At 44.4% G+C, this 18,101-nt stretch overlaps 1 protein-coding gene across 5 annotated transcripts; it reads left to right on the top strand.

The window, feature by feature from the left end:
* The first annotated feature begins 2,173 nt into the window (after window positions 1-2,173).
* Window positions 2,174-18,075, top strand: LOC116787651 (cystine/glutamate transporter-like). Of its 5 annotated transcripts, none has more exons than XM_032689446.1 (13): window positions 2,174-2,278; window positions 4,216-4,477; window positions 6,457-6,583; window positions 7,347-7,462; window positions 8,154-8,279; window positions 10,704-10,803; window positions 10,884-10,928; window positions 11,114-11,237; window positions 11,524-11,627; window positions 13,552-13,648; window positions 14,454-14,603; window positions 16,900-17,074; window positions 17,692-17,802. In XM_032689446.1, the coding sequence occupies exons 2-13, from the start codon at window positions 4,285-4,287 to the stop codon at window positions 17,754-17,756; spliced, it is 1,422 nt and encodes a 473-aa protein (XP_032545337.1). In that variant the 5' UTR covers window positions 2,174-2,278; window positions 4,216-4,284; the 3' UTR covers window positions 17,757-17,802. The 5 variants fall into 5 exon arrangements, 4 of the variants coding, with proteins under 4 accessions (XP_032545337.1, XP_032545338.1, XP_032545336.1 ...); XM_032689447.1 differs by having other exon boundaries at window positions 2,174-2,355; window positions 4,218-4,477; XM_032689445.1 differs by having other exon boundaries at window positions 2,174-4,477.
* Window positions 18,076-18,101: the final 26 nt, after the last annotated feature.

The raw sequence follows: 18,101 nt of genomic DNA, 5'->3' as shown, positions 1-18,101 counted from the left end.
TGAATGGAGAGTTATACTTGAATGCTTAGAAAAGTGAGATGACATTATATGATCTGTACATTCTGTGAGACTGAAACGGAATGTTATTTATAATATTTAATATTAATTAATAATATTATTGATAAGTTATTATTAAAACATCTTCTTTTGAAATGTCTGCTTTGGTAGACTGGTCATAATGAAGAACTTAAAACTTGCTGTAGAATATAAATCCTGGTAGGAAGGAACTCTGAAAGCAACAGCAATTTAGCTGCTTGAAAACCAGACTTGGTTTAGTCTGATTTCTAGCTGAAGAGGTAAAGTGTGGATGCAACACTTTTTAGGTTCTCAATTAAAAGGTCATCCTCATATCATCAAGAGGTCCAGACTCACCATATCATCAGCCTCCTCTCCTGAAAAAGTCACCTTTGTCTGAAGGACAACTGGAAGTACCTAAATGAGATGATAAATATGGTGTGACCTGAGCCAAGAGCCATTTTACAGTCAAGGCAAAAAAAAAAAATCATTAAGGCAGATATGTTAAGAAATAGTAGTCTTTTGGTAGACAACTCACAAGACTATATTTGTGAAACTTTGTAGAAAGAGAAGCCAATGGAAATTATTTTTACATTTACACCTAAGGCAATTGCATGGATTTATTACTACATCTGGGGCTGTGAGCCTGAGTCTGATTTATTAACTACTGTCCCTTTCAGTTTCTTATCCAGGGTGGCAAACCAGCTGTAGAAAGCTGAAAAGAAGTAGAGCTGCATGTCTTGTCCTTTCAGCGTGTTTCTTGTGTTCATATTGGTCTGTAAACAAACATCTCTCAGGTCTCCTAAATAGATTTTCTGATTGAGTTCCCAGAACAGACCACCACCAGCCTCATTAAATCTTATTTATGCTACTTTCATGCATGAATAAAAAAGCTTCCATTCACTGCTGATTTTATTTAGTTAGATCCTGTGCCTTGTGGTGGACATTGAATTGGAGTGACATTTTTGGCACACAAAAAAAATAAAAACAGTGGACTGTGAGGAACTGCTTGACGCCTGCATCTTTTGCAGTGTGAAAAGGAAGGGGTTAACCTGTTCTTGGCTGTGTGGTATTGATTGAGGCCCACACAAAGAAAACAGCTGTAAATAGTTAGGAGTATTCCCTAGTAGCTGCGGTGTTTTTTGGGGGGATAGGTCATTGAAGTGGAATTCTGGAGGTGCAGTCTGTTTCCCAGGGATGCCACCCACTTCCTGTGTGATAGGAGGAGGAAGGTCACTGGTTGCTCTAGGTCTCAGCTCCCCAGCTGAGAATGATGCTGTCTCCCTCCTCTGCTTTTTCCAACTTGCTTGTTTATCTCACTAGCTTTTCAGCAGAGTAACATCTACTCTGCCTCTGTGCTGACCACAGTGGGTCCTGCTCTCAGCTGGGGCTTCTAGACAAATAACAGACATGATTTTCTCTTTATGCCTGTCTTTTCCATCTCCATCCATGCTGCGGTGCCTGTGAGGTAAGATTAACAGCTAAAAAAACCAAACCAACAATAAAGTCAGTATAAATGAAGAACAAGGGAGTAAAGATCCAGTATGTGTGATAAGTTGTGAAATAGGTTTGAGCAAGGTTTTTCTCCAGCCCTGCTGACTGATGATCTGTCTCATGCAAAGGTACCCCATATTGGGACAAGAATTATTTGAACCTGTATTTTAAGTCAAAGGGGTGAACAAAAAGCAGCTTTGCCTATTTCCTTTGTGCCAAGCACATTGTGAATATTCTTAAGCATTGCCACAAGGATTAACATCTCTGCATTTTAATGTGCCTGGTATTGGACTGTAGCTGGAAAGCAGAGCAGGCAGGAATGGTCTCTCCAGGCGGTAGACTCTGCTAGGTGACTCTTTCTATTACTTTTTATATTATTTTTCCTTTTACCTCTTTTTTCCTCCTCCTTCAACAGCTTCTGGAACAAATCCTGATAGATTTCATGTGTCTCAGATTTACTGGATTGGACTGTTTTATCTCCAAATACTTTTACATGGCAGCGGTATTAAAAAAAAAAAACAAACACAAAAAAAACCAAAACAAAAAACTCACGAGGACAGAAGTACGGAATTTGATGTTTACTTTGGATCATTAACCTGGTCAGTAAATTTGATTTGATCTCTCCTTTTTTTGTTCCTCCCCTTCTCTCTCTGTGTAATTTCAGAACCTGCAAAGAGACGCTGTCTTTTGCTGCTTCGGGATCCCAGCAAGAAATGGGAGTCTGATGGATTGTAAATGCACCTGCTTGGTTTAAAGCCCAGCCAAACAGATAAGTGCTCTTTTAATTATCTCAGAACAGTGTTTTAGGCACAGCTGTGCACAGCATCTCTCTTCAGTTTCAATTCGGTGAGCCTCTGTGTTTCACCCCTGCAAATGAATGCTGTGTGGTTCTCATTTCAGCTGAGAAATACCAGATGATATTGGTATTTCACGTTAAGATAATTAATTGGTGTCTGAGAGAACTGCAGCTGAGGGGTTGGGAAGCTCCCAGGGGTCTTTCCCTGCTCCTCCAGAGCCACTGTCTCCAGCAGCCCTGTGAGGTTTTGGGACTCTGAGGAGCAGCTCTGTGGGACCAGACGAGGCTGATGTGACCCATCTGAGCCTTAAGGACTCCTCCGGGACTCATTAGGGGTTTAATAACTAAACTTGGCTGGTTTGACTGGGAAGATGCGTGTGCAGGCTTGGCATGATCTCAGAGAAACCAGCTCATGCTGCTGGCAGGAGAGAGGGCTTTCTGCATGTGCTAGACATATGTGTGCAGAGAAAGTGATAACCCCCACTTCCTCCTGCCGGTCTCCAGGTGGGAAAATAGCTGGGGATGGGGGAGAAAAGCCTTTGGTTATACTGAGTTTACACAGGGCATGCAAATAAGTATCGTGGGTAACAAGAATTGTCCCCCTCAAAGTTAAGGGGACATTTATATCTATAGGTAGAAAATACAGACTATCAAGAAAGCACTTTCTGGCTGCTTAAATCTGCTTCTATAGGTGACCAATATCTCCTCACAGACACACCACTGTAATTATTAAATAATTCAGTAAGTCCATAAAATAGAGTCTAATGTACGGTGTAACTTCGCAATAGTATACAGACATGCAGCTGGGGCAAATATATATATATATATAATTTATATATATTTCCAATTTACTGCATTAGAATAATGAAAAAAAAAAACCCAAACACTGAAGCTGAGTGTCTGAGTATTGGTGGGGATGTGTGGGGATTATCTACTCCATACTTGCCTTGCCTGCTCAACCGGGGATAATTAGCAGTGTAAAGTATCTACCTTGCTGTTACAAAAACTACAGACAGGTTTGCTGCAGCAAATTGGACTGCAGTAACTGATCTGAATTCGCCTTACCTACCTGAGCAAAAGGTGAGTTTCTTGGTGAAGGTGGCAGCCTAGGACTGAGAGACAGGGGACAGACAAGGCAGGGAAGTGGGAGGTTGCTGCATTGGGAGCGAACTAGATCTGGTTCAACTCATGTGATCCCTGAAGTCTCTGAAGTTCCCTCTTTTCTAGGAAAAGCTTCACTGCTCCTGTTACCAAGAAAGTTTTTATATTAATGGAAGAAATGACATGTCTGATAGTAATGACTATGCTCTGTTTTGCAATTGTAAACAGTACTTATTTCTGACTCTTCAATACTTTGAGAGCAAAAAGGCTTGACACCATATTAAGAAACACTGATAAAATGAAACTAGTGAGAAAAAACAAGGCTTGTTTATTCAGGAAGAGTGGATACAAAGCAAAAAAGGTTAAATCATCTGTGCACACCAACTAATGCAGCTTAATGTTTTTTAACCTCAGAGATCCTCAAGGTCTTAATTGTTAGGTTTGCAACTTTAAATGTTTTCTGCCAGCAAGCTGAAATCAATGTACCCCCAAATTAGGTTCCATTAAATTAACCCTAACCTGACCAGTTCCAGTCTGGGTATCAAAGTCAAATTTGCAAATCATATCCTGAAATGTGGCATGCAACATGTAATGCTCTGTGCTGCTTGACAGAAGAGGAAGAAAACACTTAAAGTGCCTCTTGGGAGTTGTACTGATGTGAGAGATGATACCAGTTGTGTTCTGTGCACTTGTGTTTGTTTGGTGCATCCTGCAGTTGAGGAGAACAGATTCAACAGATCTTGACAGGTTTCTGAAAAAAAATCTTGTCCAGAAAAGAAGATCCTCGAATCCCTAACTCCTTGTCTTACAGGTGAGCCTTGAGGACACCTGGGAGACTGTAGCTTCTGAATGCATGACCTTCCTCTGTGATTAGAAGAATGGGGAAGGACAAGAAAGAAGAGGCCATCTTTCTGAGGCAAAAGATAACTTTGCTGAGGGCTTTCTCGCTCCTCATCGGCAGCATGGTTGGCAGTGGCATCTTTATCTCCCCAAAAGGAGTACTGAAAAACACTGGCACTGTGGGTTTCTCCCTGGTTGTCTGGTTTGCCTGTGGGCTTCTCTCAATGTTTGGTGAGTGGTGAGCTTTGTCAGCCTTTGCTTAAGTACCTGAGAGGTGAGGAGAGCCTGCACGTTTTCATGTATAAAAAGTTGGAAGATGAACAAACTCAAAATACTTGGTTCCAACTGCAAGAGAAACAAAAGTTTAAAAAGCCAGGGGGTGGTTGTTAGTTCAAATGATTCCCCTGGGGTGACTGACAAAATTCCAGCACCTACCATCTGTGAATATCAATTCACGTTTGAGTCCAGGGCAGAGGAGTGACAGTGACTGCCGATGGAGTCTCAGCCTGGAGGACAAGGAGGGGACTCCTTCTGTAAGGTGGAAGGGAGATGTAGGCTCTTAAAATGGAATGGAAAGGCTGTGCTGTGCTTCTCATAGACGCTGTGAAAAGGGCAAGAAGGGACAGTCTCAATATGCCACGTGGGATATCCCCTTTCTGTTGGAGAGAATAGCAAAGCCCTAGAGCAGAGTGCCTGGGGAACTGCAGAGTATCCAGCAGCTGGGGGTGGGTGTCTGGGTGTCTGTCAGAAATGGTGTGGGTATGTCTGATGCTGCAGTGGAGCAGGAGATGGAGCAGATCAGTTCAGCCCCACTTTCTGTGCGTTACCCTTGGCTTGTTTTCTGGCATTTAATACTAGTCTTTTCTCACAAAGGGTTGTCTTTTTGATGACAGTTTCATTTTAGTTCTTCTGAAATAATACAATTCATAAAGTTAAAATGGATAAAACACATGGCTTTTAGTTTCTTTCATTAACTATATAAAATCACCATCTCAGAAACTCTCTAAAGGTGCTATTAGGACAACTGCAAGATCTCAGCCCAAGAGAGAAATCTGATGCTTATTACAGTGGGCGACTTTAACATTCTTCTTCTGTTGTAACTTAGAAAAAAGAAACAAGAAAGGGGAAATACTCCATGTGAAAAAAACACTTTGACACCATGACATGTACATGCAAGTTTAGAAATCGAGATATTCAATTGTTAATATGACAACAAGAGTGGTTCTTGCTCTTAGTGTATGTGTACCAGTATTTCACATTACAGCTTATGTGTGGTTGTTTGGTGATTGATGCACTTTTGCCTGAAGAAAATCTTATGATATAATGTGAACATGGTGTTTCTTTTAACCAAGCAGAGCAGTAAATGATAATGTGTGTGCTAATCATGTAGCCCAAGTTCTACACTTGTAAAGGTTTCTCTCTCCCCTGCATCCCTTGATAGACTCTACTGGAAGGGCCTTGGGAGCATCTTTATGAAGCTATTGTATTTTGTAGCTGAATTTGTTGTTTTTTTTTTCTTCCCTTTTATCAGCTTGATGACCTCCCCTGGTCAATTCTCTGACACCTTTTTACAGAGTGTTAAAAAGGCTGGCTTGCTTTCTTTTATGATTTTTTTTTCTTTCATGATTTTTTTTTATCAAGTGGGGTATTGCAAGTCCCATTGCATGAGTTCAGCACAGCACTTAAATGCATGCTTAGAGCATGTAAAGGGACCCACTGGAAAAAATGAGACGAGCTGTCTGCCTACATTCTACGCTTTGGACAGGGATTCTGCACAGATTTCCCAACAGAGAGGCAGGAAAAATTGAGGTTGCCACCATCGGCATGACCTGATTATGGCATGATTGCCACAGGACTTAAAGGCATGACCATATCACCACCAGGTTCCTTTGCATTCTCCTTCCATGGCCACCTTAGCTGGCTGAAGAACTGGACAGCACAGCTAGAGATGCTCTTACTTCACAGGGTCACATCCAACAGTGCTCAGTTCCACTGCGAGTAGAGTCATGCTCAATGAAGAGAAGTGTTTTAGGATTTCTTTTGATGAGCAAATCCAACATAGGCAGGGCTTAAGATTTGTAAGATTTGTGCTTCTTCCTGTAATTTACTACTAACTTAAAATGTATTCATTCAATCCCTGAAAAGTCACACAGAAAAGGGAAAATCCATGGGATGATTTACTCAGGAAACTTTTACCTGAACTTTTCCAGGTGCCTTGTGTTATGCAGAGCTTGGAACAAGAATCACCAAGTCTGGAGGACATTATATCTACATTTTGGAGACGCTAGGGCCTCTGCCAAGCTTCTTATTCCTGTGGGCAGAGTTTTTTGCTATCAGGTAAGAGATTTTGTTTGTTTGCCTTTTCCTGGATGCAGTGACAATTTAGAAACCAAAAAGTTATGATGCCAGATAACAGTCCAGACAGTTTGTAAAGGAAAGAGTAGAAACAAGTTGAACAATTTTTAAAGATTTTTCAGTGATAAAAAGAAGAAGGCATAATGAGTAAACAGTTACACACGTTCAATATGTTTTGTGCTTGAAGAATATCTCTCTTCTCCCCTGGCAGCTGGTTTCCCCCAAGAGCCATGGTATTTTTCAGAGACTGACAATAGATGCCAGATTTATTTCAGATCTTCTGTTTTCATTGTGAAACTTTTTTGGTTTCTCCAGATTCAGAAAGTGGAGACAACTTTCTGGCTTAGCCCCAAGTGAAATAATTTAGAACATTGCGAATGGCTTCTTTTTTTAAGAGTAAAAAGGAAGTCCTCACTTCTCAATAACCTGTGTCCTTCATGTAAGCTGAGATGAAGCAGGACATATGAACCACACCACGTTGCTCAGTATGATTAATCTCAACTTTTGCTTTCAAGTTGGGAATTAATCTTTTTGCAGCATGTGGTTTTTAACCCATTTACTGAGGGTTAAAAAAACTATGAAAGAGACTCTGGGAACTCACCATCTGCATGAGTGAGCAAGATTAAGCCAGGTGGGGAAACTTGCACCCCTTCCAAGTTTTGTGCAGTTTTACCTCATGCCATTTTTCAGCTGTCCTCAGACCAGTTTGTGCTCAGTTCCCTCCCCCACTCTGACCCCTCTTCAGGCCTGCCAACAGTGCTGTGGTTGCCTTGGCATTTGGACGGTACATGCTGGAGCCATTCTTTGCCCCCTGTGCAGCCCCTGTCCCTGCAGTGAAGCTTGTGTCTCTCATGGGGTACTGTAAGTACTAACATTTATGGGACTGTCTGTTCTGGAGCCTCTCTGCCCCAGACCAGGGGCACTTAAGGTGCCTCTGAATATCCTCTGAAATAATGGTGGAATCTGGCTCCTGTCTTACCTTCTCGGCTACACAAAACTTTCTGATTCAAGGTGGTTGATGGTTTTGGGTCACTGTATTCTCCAAGAAGAGGAATGGGCCTCCCTGTTGAGCAGCTGGAGCCCTAAGTCAGGGAGATTTTGCCAGGTATGGGAGCAGAAACTCTTCATGTATAGCTGTGCAAATACCACCTGGATAGAGGGTGTAAGGCTCAAGATTTTGGACTCCTTGCCTGGTGCATCCAACCTGTGACACTGTCCTGCCTGCTGTGGATTGCTGTGTGCTGGCACAGGCAACGCTGTGCAGTGCATCTACTGAGATGTCCCGGCGCTCTTGCATCTTTCCCTCAGACAGGTGTGGATCACCTGGCAGGAACCAGGCTCCTGGTCTCTTTTAGGAGCATAACGCAGCTTACCCTTCAAATGCTGTACACTGGGCCATACCTGTGATGTTTTCTGACATCTCTCACCCTGAACATCCTGCATAAAGATGCAGTCTTGTCCCTGGCATCCCTAGAGCAGGGAATGCATTTGTAATTTTTCCTGTGTGTGTCAAACATGGGCTACAGCTGTAGCAGTGTGGTCTTCTCTCCAGACATGGTCCTCACCCTCAATTCCTGGAGTGTCACCTGGAGTGCCCGGCTGCAGACAGCTCTCTCCGTTGTTAAACTCCTGGCTCTTGCACTCATCATCGTGCCTGGGATGATGCTGCTGGCCCAGGGTAGGTGTTGCTGCTGCATGGCTGAGGGAGGGTGCTTGATGTGCCCGCCTGTCACAGCTTTTATCGATCCCAAGTGACAAGGGTGGTGATCGTTTAGCTGACAGGAGCTTTCTCTGTCTGTGTGCTGGATGTGAATTATCTGGGAGATAATCTGAGACCAGCGTAGTTGTCACTAAGCTACATCATAGCACTGGGTTGATGCACCTGGCTACGTGGTGCTTTCTCCAAAACTGAGTGGGCCTTAGTGCCTTAGGCTGTGTGATCCTACCCGGGGTCATACAGGCACCTTGCTCTGCAGATGGTCTTTCTTTGGAGTCAGACTTGCCTGTTCCCAGCATGGCTCAAAATCTTTCCAAAGCACAAATTTGATGGACATTAAGGGTGTGTGACAGCATCCCACGGTGACCTGAGCCAGGCAGAACTGTGCAATGAGTTACCAGCCCTCAGTTGAACTGTGGCCATGGCATCTCTAACCTTTCTGTGGCTTATGCTAATGTTTTTTTTTCTCCAAATCCAGATGGGCAGTAATTAAGGGAACTTACAATGGAATCCTGCAGGCTTGCATGCTCACATTCAGACTGGGGGCTAAAAAACCCTACTAGTAGTATCTTCTGGGAATGATACAAGAGTACTGGCTTTCATCCAAGCCTCAGTTTATAGAAAAACCCGAGTCATTCCCACTCAAGGGAGGAAGCTTGCTCCTTGCTCCCTCCCTTCATGCTATTACCTTCCTCTGCAGAGAAAACACCACAGGCATTGGGCTCCATGTTCATGTTTCTTTCTGATGTCTGGAGTTGGCTCCTTTGAACATGCAAAGATTTCTCCCCCCCCCAACCCCCACTTCCCGGGCTGGCAGCGCTTCTGAACTGAAGGACTGCCCTGCAGCTAGAAATCCCAAGCCATTATGGTTAGAAATGCCTTCAAATGACAATCTGGAGTCCTGGCATCAGTCCTCCAGTGGGGAGGATAAGTGCTGGTGACATCTGGAGGGAGAATTCACTAAGAGACCCCAGTATGACAGGTTGTATTTAATGTGACTCATGAGGGACAATGCATTGCAGACAATAAATCTGTTTTATGCACCAGGACTTATCAGCCATCATTTTAGAACATAAAAAGTGTACCCCAACAGGCCCTCTCTTACATTTTGGGTTAGTTTTTTTCAAATCTATTTTCACTTTGACTTCATTTCTTTTGTACTTAAAAATCAGTTTTGTCCTTTTAAACCAGTTTGCCTGATTCCCCTGCTTTGTTCTGCCTTTTTTTTTTTTTTTTGTTGCACTTTTGTCTTTTCCTCTGCCATTATCTTCTCTTTGGCTCAGGTTTATTTTAGAAACTTGCTAGGCCAGCATTTCAAACCAAAATGTCCAAATTTCATCTCTGAACTTTTTGCAGAAGCACCTCCATAGAAGAGGCCTAACTTTCTCCAAATGCTCCATGCCATTTCATCCCTTTCTTGGTGAAGTCCAACTAGACAAGCTTCACACCTCTTACTTTTAAAGAGATTTTAATATGGAAAGCTGAATATAGACGTAAAACCATACCTTCGGCCAGCCAGATTTGAAAATGTTGGAAATGCAACTATTTTTAACTATGTTTGAATGAGAGGCCATTAGACATTTCTCTAAGTTTTTTTTTTTTTTTGGAGTTAGAGAAAATCCTGACTTTGGGGTTTTTTTTTGTTGTGTTTTGTTTTGTTATTTCAAGCACAGAACTTATAGGAAAATTGGGGGAGTTGGAAAAACAGGTTTTCTATCTGAGCCACCTCTACTTTTTAAATCTATTTGTTTTTCTATCTGTGTCCTTCTCATGTGGGCAAGCAGGGATGGTGGGCAGGGAACCTGCCTGGACAGGGGGCCAGACTGGCAGTCCCTGCTCCTGTTCCCTCCTCCACCCGAGTTCCCATGCTCTGGCCAGTGCAGGGCTGGGGTCAGCGCTCCGGCAGCGGGAACAGGAGGGAGCACAGTGAGAACCGAGTTTGCTGCCTCACTGGCTGCACCACATCAAAGAGGAGTGTGTGTCCAGCTCCTTAGGGGGCTGGAGAGGGAAAATGGGGGTCAACCCAGAAAATTAATTTTGGGCCTGGAGCAAGGACAGGGCTACGTGAGTCCTCTCCTCTCCACGATCTCCTTTTCCCATAGCAGGCTCTGTTGGAAACAACCATCTGTCACTGTTGCCCTTCCTGAAATGTCTCCTGTAGCTGGACAAGGGATAGATTTTTTTCTGTCACTGTGGGGAAGTAAATGTGTCAGCAACAGCACTGCAAATTAAAGCAATGAAAGAAATCTGAATGTCTGGCTCCAAGGAAGTCACAAACAATACTCCCAGGTCTGGATGAGAGGTACAAGGGATGTTATCCCACAGGGAAGGAAGCCTCTCTGTGACATTTCCCTACTCCATGTCCGTTGTTTATCTCCTCTGCAGGCCACACTGAAAACTTCCAGGATGCTTTTGACAGAGAGTCACTGGTTTTGGATACGCTCCCCCTGGCTTTTTACGCAGGCATGTTCGCATATTCAGGCTGGTAGGTGGAATGGGGGCGCTTCACGAGCAGCAGACAGGTGCCCTCAGCATGATCCAGACTGACTCCCTGTTTCTTCCCAGGTTTCAGGCCAGCTTTGTGCGCGAAGAGTTGGTCAGACCTGAACGGTAAGGCTGGGCAAAAGTCATCTTAGGTTACCAGCTTCTGGGGTATCACGCTTTCCCAAATGCAGCATGGGAGGAATTAGTTTGTGGGCTCACCTAACCAGTGCCAGCGACAGTCTGCAGTAATACCGTGCATAACAAGGAATAGCAGCTTGTTCTTTGTGTGTCTGTCTTCCTCTTTCTTGTAGAAATATCCCCCTGGCTGTCATCATCTCCGTGATCACGGTAATTGTGGGGTACATGCTCACCAACATCTCCTATTACACAGTCCTGGGAACACAAGATGTTCTGGCTTCTCCTGCTGTGGCTGTGGTGAGTTTTTCCCCTATTCTTATCTCTCCAGCGTGGTCAGCTTATGCTGTGATCGCGGCAAGACTTTCAGAGGTAGTTTTCCTATAAAGTATTTTGTTGCTTTGTAATTTCTCCAGATTACTGGGCAACAGTAACTTCTTCTAGTCTTGTCGAAAAGATAAGGAAAAATAGCCTGCAGATGACAGTAGAAAAAGCGAGATTTAGGAGTAGAGTTTTCTCTCTTTTGAACCTGATGTCTCCTAGAGATCACCACATGTTCCTAAAGTCAGGCTTGCTCTTCCTCCAGAGCTTTGTGCAGCGAGCCTTCAAAAGCCTGATCTCTGTGGTCCCTGTCCTTGTCGCACTGTCCTGCTTTGGAACCATGAATGGAGGAATCTTCACATTTTCAAGGTCACATCCCTACAGATTTATTATTCCTTTGGCTTACTGAATCAGAGGGAAGCACCAGCAACCTGTGCAACCCTCCATACACATAATGGCATTTTAGACGCTTCTGTGGGAAAAATAAGGCTTTGACTCTCACGTTGTCAACTGCATGACGGTTCCTATTGGCTAAGATTCTATTCTTTCTATTTGTGGCCAGGCCTGGACTTTGCTGGCTAGGTCTGATCACAAACAAAGATTTTTATCTTCTCCCCCCACCCTTCAGTTTAAATCCCCAGTTTAAAGTGAAATGTCAAGGTTTCTGTTGAACTAGAAGCTTTGTTGACGTTGGCAGCTGCTTGGTGAGACCTGGCTCTTCTTTCACTGGGTTCACCCAGCTGCGCTTCTGCAGGGCACAGGGTCCCTCTGTTGTGAGGATCTCTGGCCAAAGGCAAACTCTCCCTTGAGGACTTTGAGGTCAGTGAAATGTTATTGGGATGGGCTATTCCTAAAACAATAGTTGATGTTCAAAAAGTCTTGTTGTAGCAATAAGAAACACTTTGTTCCATGGAAAAATTAACTTTCCAGCTTCACTGTCTACCACACTCTGTGTCCTTATTGGAGCCTTGAGGTTGGAGAGGAGGACAGAGCTCACAGAGAAGTAAGTTGTACTGGTCCTGAGGAGCTGAGAGAACTCTCTGGAGCAGGTTCTGTTTCATAACTTTGATTGCAAAAGGAAAAATCAGTTGAAATGAAAGAAATGTTTCATAACATGAAAGATAATGAGGTATTTGATCCACTAGCCTGAAGTCCTGTATTAAATACAGGTGTGGAGAATCCTCCCTGTTAGTTCCTCTAGATAGTGGTTTTTGAGGATGAGAAGTCTCCAGACAGCGCAAAGGTTCTTTGTGTCCCCTATTGCCTTTCTCTCCCCCATCCTGGCGTCATTAACATAATCACTGCAGAAAGTCCATATAAACATCGATGGGGCCTCCCTGGCTGCCTGCCAGCCACACCCCTGCAAAGCCACAGAGACAGCAATAAAACCAGTTGTACACTCATGCCCCAGCTGCTTTGGGCCCTGCTCCAGCCCAGCTGATGCTCTAGCATGGTTTGCTTGTGGATATTAAATTTATAAAATTGGATGCAATTGCCTTCTCCCTGCTAATTGCCCTTTCATGAGTCAAAGGAGGCATGGAGGCAAGGAGCTCTATGCTCTCATTTTGTAGCTGGTCTTGTATGTAGCTGGCCTCTTGGCAGTATGACAAAATATATATTTTCCAACAGCTGACCTGAGGATTGAAAATCCTCTATTATTTGAGGAAATTCCACTTCATTTTTTTTATATACATTTTATATACATAAATATAGGCATCAAGACCGACAATCCCCTTTCATAAACTCGACAGCTTCTCTTATAAAGGACTGGAAGTTGTGATCCCTCCACTTCCTTTACACTGAAAAGACTAACCCCTTTTCTGATGGTAAGAGACTTTCTTGCTCCTGTTTCCAGCCTGAACTCATTCATGGTCAATTTGGACTTGTGCAAAGGTCTCTGCTAATGAGCCACCCAAGGGGACGCTTCCAGCCGTCCTGATGGTGGCTGTGCTCTGTGTTGAACTAACTGGCTGTGGGAGAGCTATGGGAACTTAACACTGGGTTTTTCTTCCAAACGCCTCCGAAGTGGAGCTCTGAGCAACCTGGTCTAGTGGAAGGTGTCACTGCCCATGACAAGGGGGTTGAAACTAGGTGATTTTTAAGGTCTCTTCCAGCTCAGACCATTCTGTGATTCTCTGAAAGTGCAGCTAAAGGCAGAACTGTGGCCTTGACTAGGAGACCTGGGCTGGGTTAGCGAGTGTGTGCCTTGTGGCCTCAGGTTGGTTCAGTGACTGATCTCATTTCTAGTCTAGATGTAGGATGCTAATGCATAGGGCTCTCTGTCTTTTCCTAGGACTCTGTTTGTGGCTTCCAGGGAAGGACAGTGGCCTCCTCTCTTCTCCATGATCCATATTCGAAGGCATACACCCCTTCCTGCTGTCATGTTAATGGTAAGGAGATCTGTGTGAACATGCTCTGTTCTTGCATTCTTGGCTTTCCTGCAAAGACTGGACAAGCTGAGGAGTTTTTAAGATTGTTGAGACATTAATTCAGCCTCTGAAAAATAAAAAAGGCATGATACAGGAAATGGCTGCAAAGTATTACATCCCCTTGAGCCAACAGTGCCATCAGTATACAAATACACTACTTTAAGTCTCTGCCTTATAACCTTGGACATCTTTTTTAAAAGTGATCTCCCTACCACCTACCACGGTTACTGCTTGTTATTGTCCTGTGAAAGCACCAATAAGCTTTGGCTTTTTGGAAAATGAAAATTCCCAGGTGCGGTGGAAATGCTGGGAATGAACATTTGCAGAGATGGTTTCCTTTTTGGTTTGTTTGTTTGTTTGTTTGTTTTATGGCAATGGTCCAGCTACTTCCTAATTGCTGCAGTGCCTCTTAGTCAGCTTGGCTGACCTGCTGAAAACTTAGCAAGTGTCTTTGTAGGTAGCCTGTGTACTGGCAGGCCTTTGGATCTTGCTTGTTTTAATTGCTCTGCCTTGGACATAAGGCATCAAAGATCTTGCTGATCTTGAAAGGATTGCTCCTTTCTGTAGCACAACAGAAGACTGTGTTTAGGCCTTTTGCCTTCAGTCTGTGACACTGTTTGTAAAGCTCTCTGACCTCTGAAATGTTGGGCCTGTGAAGTAGCTGCCTGGGGCTGCAGGGGGGCTTCAGGAGGTGACCCATATTACCCTTTCTAATCTGAGGACCATAACAAGGCTTTAATGACTGTTTCATTTTCACACTGCTCAGTTCCCTTTGGTCACTGCCATGGTGTGTGTTGGAGATATCTACCATCTAATGAACTTCTTCAGCTTTTCCCGATGGCTCTTCATAGGATTAGCCACCCTGGGGCTCATTGTCCATCGCCACCGTCACCCGGAGTTGCACAGCCCATTCAAGGTAATGCACATGGCAGGCTGGAATGTGAAGGCTTGTCAAGTCTCTCTTTTGTTTGCTGGTAATTAGAGCATTACATGGTCATGGTTGCATTTAGGCTCTAAGGGATCTCAATCCCTGATGCTCAGTAAAGGCATGTGGAGAGCTCCTGAAATTGGTTGATGTACCCAAACAGCCTGATGTGATAAATCCTACAAAGCCGTTCTGTGTGGTGTCACTAGCTGCATCTGTTAGAAGAACACTTGCTCCGGGGGTCAAAGTTTCAGGCTGGGAACTGGGAGATGTACAGAAAGCAGTTCCCACACTCATCTCTTGTGGGCTACAAGGAGGGACCCTTGCCTAGATTTTATTTCAGTGGTAAGTAATTCTCAGCTCTAGCTGAGAAGCAGGAGAGTATCAGGCTTGGGGTAAAAAGAGTGGCCAGAGGGGTCCTGGGAGCAAACCTGACTCAAGAGGAAGCATCTGCTGGCATACAAATACTGTCTAGTATAAAGCAGTGGTCCCTCTGATGGCCCTTCTTAAGCTGCTGGGTGCTGGGATCTTCCTCATGTCAGCTGGAGCAGCTTTCTTGCGCTTGGGGCACCTTTCCCACTGCTGGATAATGTGTAGAAGGCATTTGGCCAAGGTGGTGCTTGAGGCAGGCACAGTTTGTTCCTGTCTCTAGTGACACCTGCATGGTGCCTCCAGCCAGGCCTGGGGAGGAGAAGAGACTTCAAAGGCCACTGGCAGTGGGCAGCTGGTCAGCAAGAACCTTGGGGGACAGAAACACTTCCTGTGGCTCCCAGGGCTCCTCCTTGAGCTATGGGCATCCTGATGGAAAGTTTGGGGTAGTTTTTCTTCTTGCTCTTTGCTGTCAGTGTGTTTGAAGTTTCCTAGTTTGTCTGGCTACACTCATGCATGCCTCCAGAACCAGACTTTAAATAAGTTTTTGCTTTTTCTTTCAAACCAAGCTTCTCAGGGGAGGCTTATTAGTGGGTGGCACTGCTGATCATTTCAGTTGCTGAGATTTTGCCCTGTTTTGCTTTAGACAGAGATTCAGAATTTTAACAGCTCCTAAACGCTGGTTAAGCAAGGGAGGGAAATACTGGCCTTTTGGTCAGTCGGGTTGTTTTCCGCCCCTCCTCTCCCCAGTTTTACAAGCACTTGAAGCCCCCAGCGCAGTCCCCTGCAAGAGGAAGAGCTGCGCGCAGGTGGCGCGGGCACATGCTGCGCTCTAGTGGCCGGACTCAGGCCGGCTCCTGCCGCGGGCCGAAGGAGAACGAAACGGGACACACGTGCGACTGTGCTGGTATTTATTCTCCCTATAGCATTTTGAGTTGAAAATGGTGAGAAAACACCGGTAAGAGGATGGGGAAGTTCTCTCACTCGCCTCTCAAGCAGATGAGCAGGATGAGTGTGTACCCGTAGGAGAGGCTGGCAGGGGATGCTCCGACTGGAAAGACAGCAGGAGCACACAAGTTTGATGGCTGGATGTCTGCAATATCTAGAGCAACTGATCTCTTCCAGCTTGGCATGGTGAGCATCCCAAATAGGATCTTTATTACTGGAAGAGAGATTGTCACCCTTGATGAGAACAGCAGCTCCTTCACTCCATCACCTATGGCAAGGAGTTACTTGCCTGAGTTTGGATCCAGAGATGGAGAGGGTGTTTCACAGTTTTCTTATTTATTGCAGTCTTCTGATTTACTCTCTAAATAACCCAGATGAATTGGCTCATCCAGCAGGGTATGGCTAAAGTGCTGACTGCTGCTTTCATCTTTCATCAGGGTGTTGCTGAAGCTCATATTCTTGGTAGAGGTACCATAGAGAGAGGGAGTCTGACTTATCCTGTTTTAGTCACTGTAAGTCTTAGGCAAGCTGAAAGCACGTCAAAACAAGTAGTGAGTTTTATAACTAAAGAACAGTTTGAGTCAAAGTGTCACTTCTATCCTTGGCTTCAGATTTTCCACCAGCAGTTGCCCTAGGTGACAAGTAGGTATGTGTGCATGCACAGGAGCAGGGCATTCAGAGAGCAATGGTGCATAGGTGACTTCTCTGCTGGCTTGGTTTCCAATTGTAAGTGAGGTTTATATTTTGATGCACATGAATATAGGAGGCATGCACCTCACAGGGCACACTGGTCTCTGAATCTGATAAAATTGTTTGCAATCTGATTGTACAGAAGTGCAGTGCAGGACAGATACATACTTCTCATGTTCTTTAGATGGAGAAGTAAATACAGTGTGTGCTGGTATGTATGGAGTCTGATTTACTACAGCCATCAGTTTTGCCTGACAGTCTTCTGTACTCTTTTCCCCAGGTTCCCCTGTTTGTTCCTGTCTCTTTTACCATCATCTGCCTCTTCACAGTGGCTATGTCTTTCTACTCAGACCCTGTGAGCATTAGCATCGGATGCATTGCGGTTTTAAGTGGTTTTCCAGTCTACTATGTCCTAATTCATAGGCAGATGTCAGACCGTTGCCGTAACCTGTTTTGTAAGTATGCGTTTGATTATTGTGGACCTAAACACACTCAGGATGCTGGTTTGTTCCCAGGGCTCATCTCTAATGCAAATTGCTCCATAACCAACAGACCTCATGAAACCTAAATCATGACCCCTGGCACCCCTTAAGCAGCTTTCCCAAGGCACAGCCTCCACAGCCAAATTTGTTTTAACAAAGACAGGGCTGAGGTCTGCCAACACGGGGAACTGAGAAGGTCACTTTCACCCCCCAGCCCTGGTTCCTACTAAACTTTATTGTACCTTTGAGATCACCAGCTCTGGGTCAAATTTGTCTGAGACTGAGCACCAAGACCAAAAGTTAGGATGGAGACACTGACAGGCAGACACTGTAACCCCTTGTTATTAACAAATATAATTGCTGAAAGGCTGGGAGGAGGACTGGTAGGAGAAGACAGTGTTGCCTGAGGTTCGTCTGCTTGGGAAAGAGGCCAGGGCGGTTAAGGCACAGATGTGGCCGTGTAAATGAAATACATGTCCACTCCATGTAGTGTCTAGTACAGATTTCCTTTGCATGTAGCTCTTATTTTCAGCCATATATCAGGATTTCCTCTGGACTAAGCTTCCTTCCTTTTTTCCCCACCCTTTCAGATTATCTTACACACAAACTACAGTTACTGCTGGAAGTTGTCCAACAAGAAATCAAGACTTATTGAGAAAACTATCAGAACTCACAGGAGAAAATGAAATCTACTTACTCCATTTCTGACACCTTTGATCCTTCCAAAACCAGGCCATGCTTTTATTCTTTTAGTGACTGCAAATGAGGATGAACCTGGGCCAAAACCTTGATGCAAGTGTTCCCAAGCTTGCCAATTGGGATTGGGATGCACGTATCACATCTGCTTCTGCCCTTTTCTTTTTTCAGAAGAAAAAACTGGCTCTCTGAAATGAGTTTGCTTTGGCTACAGTGTCTTTGAAATCAAGATCCTAATTTTGCAGCCTAGCCCGGTCCTAAATAAAACTGTGTGTGTATACACACACAATATTTTATTTTCCTA

This window comes from Chiroxiphia lanceolata, chromosome 5, assembly GCF_009829145.1.
Source record: "Chiroxiphia lanceolata isolate bChiLan1 chromosome 5, bChiLan1.pri, whole genome shotgun sequence".
In the NCBI taxonomy this organism is placed as follows: Eukaryota; Metazoa; Chordata; class Aves; order Passeriformes; family Pipridae; genus Chiroxiphia; species Chiroxiphia lanceolata.
The sequence above is the reverse complement of the archived record's forward strand: the minus strand, read 5'-3'. Positions and strand labels throughout refer to the sequence as shown.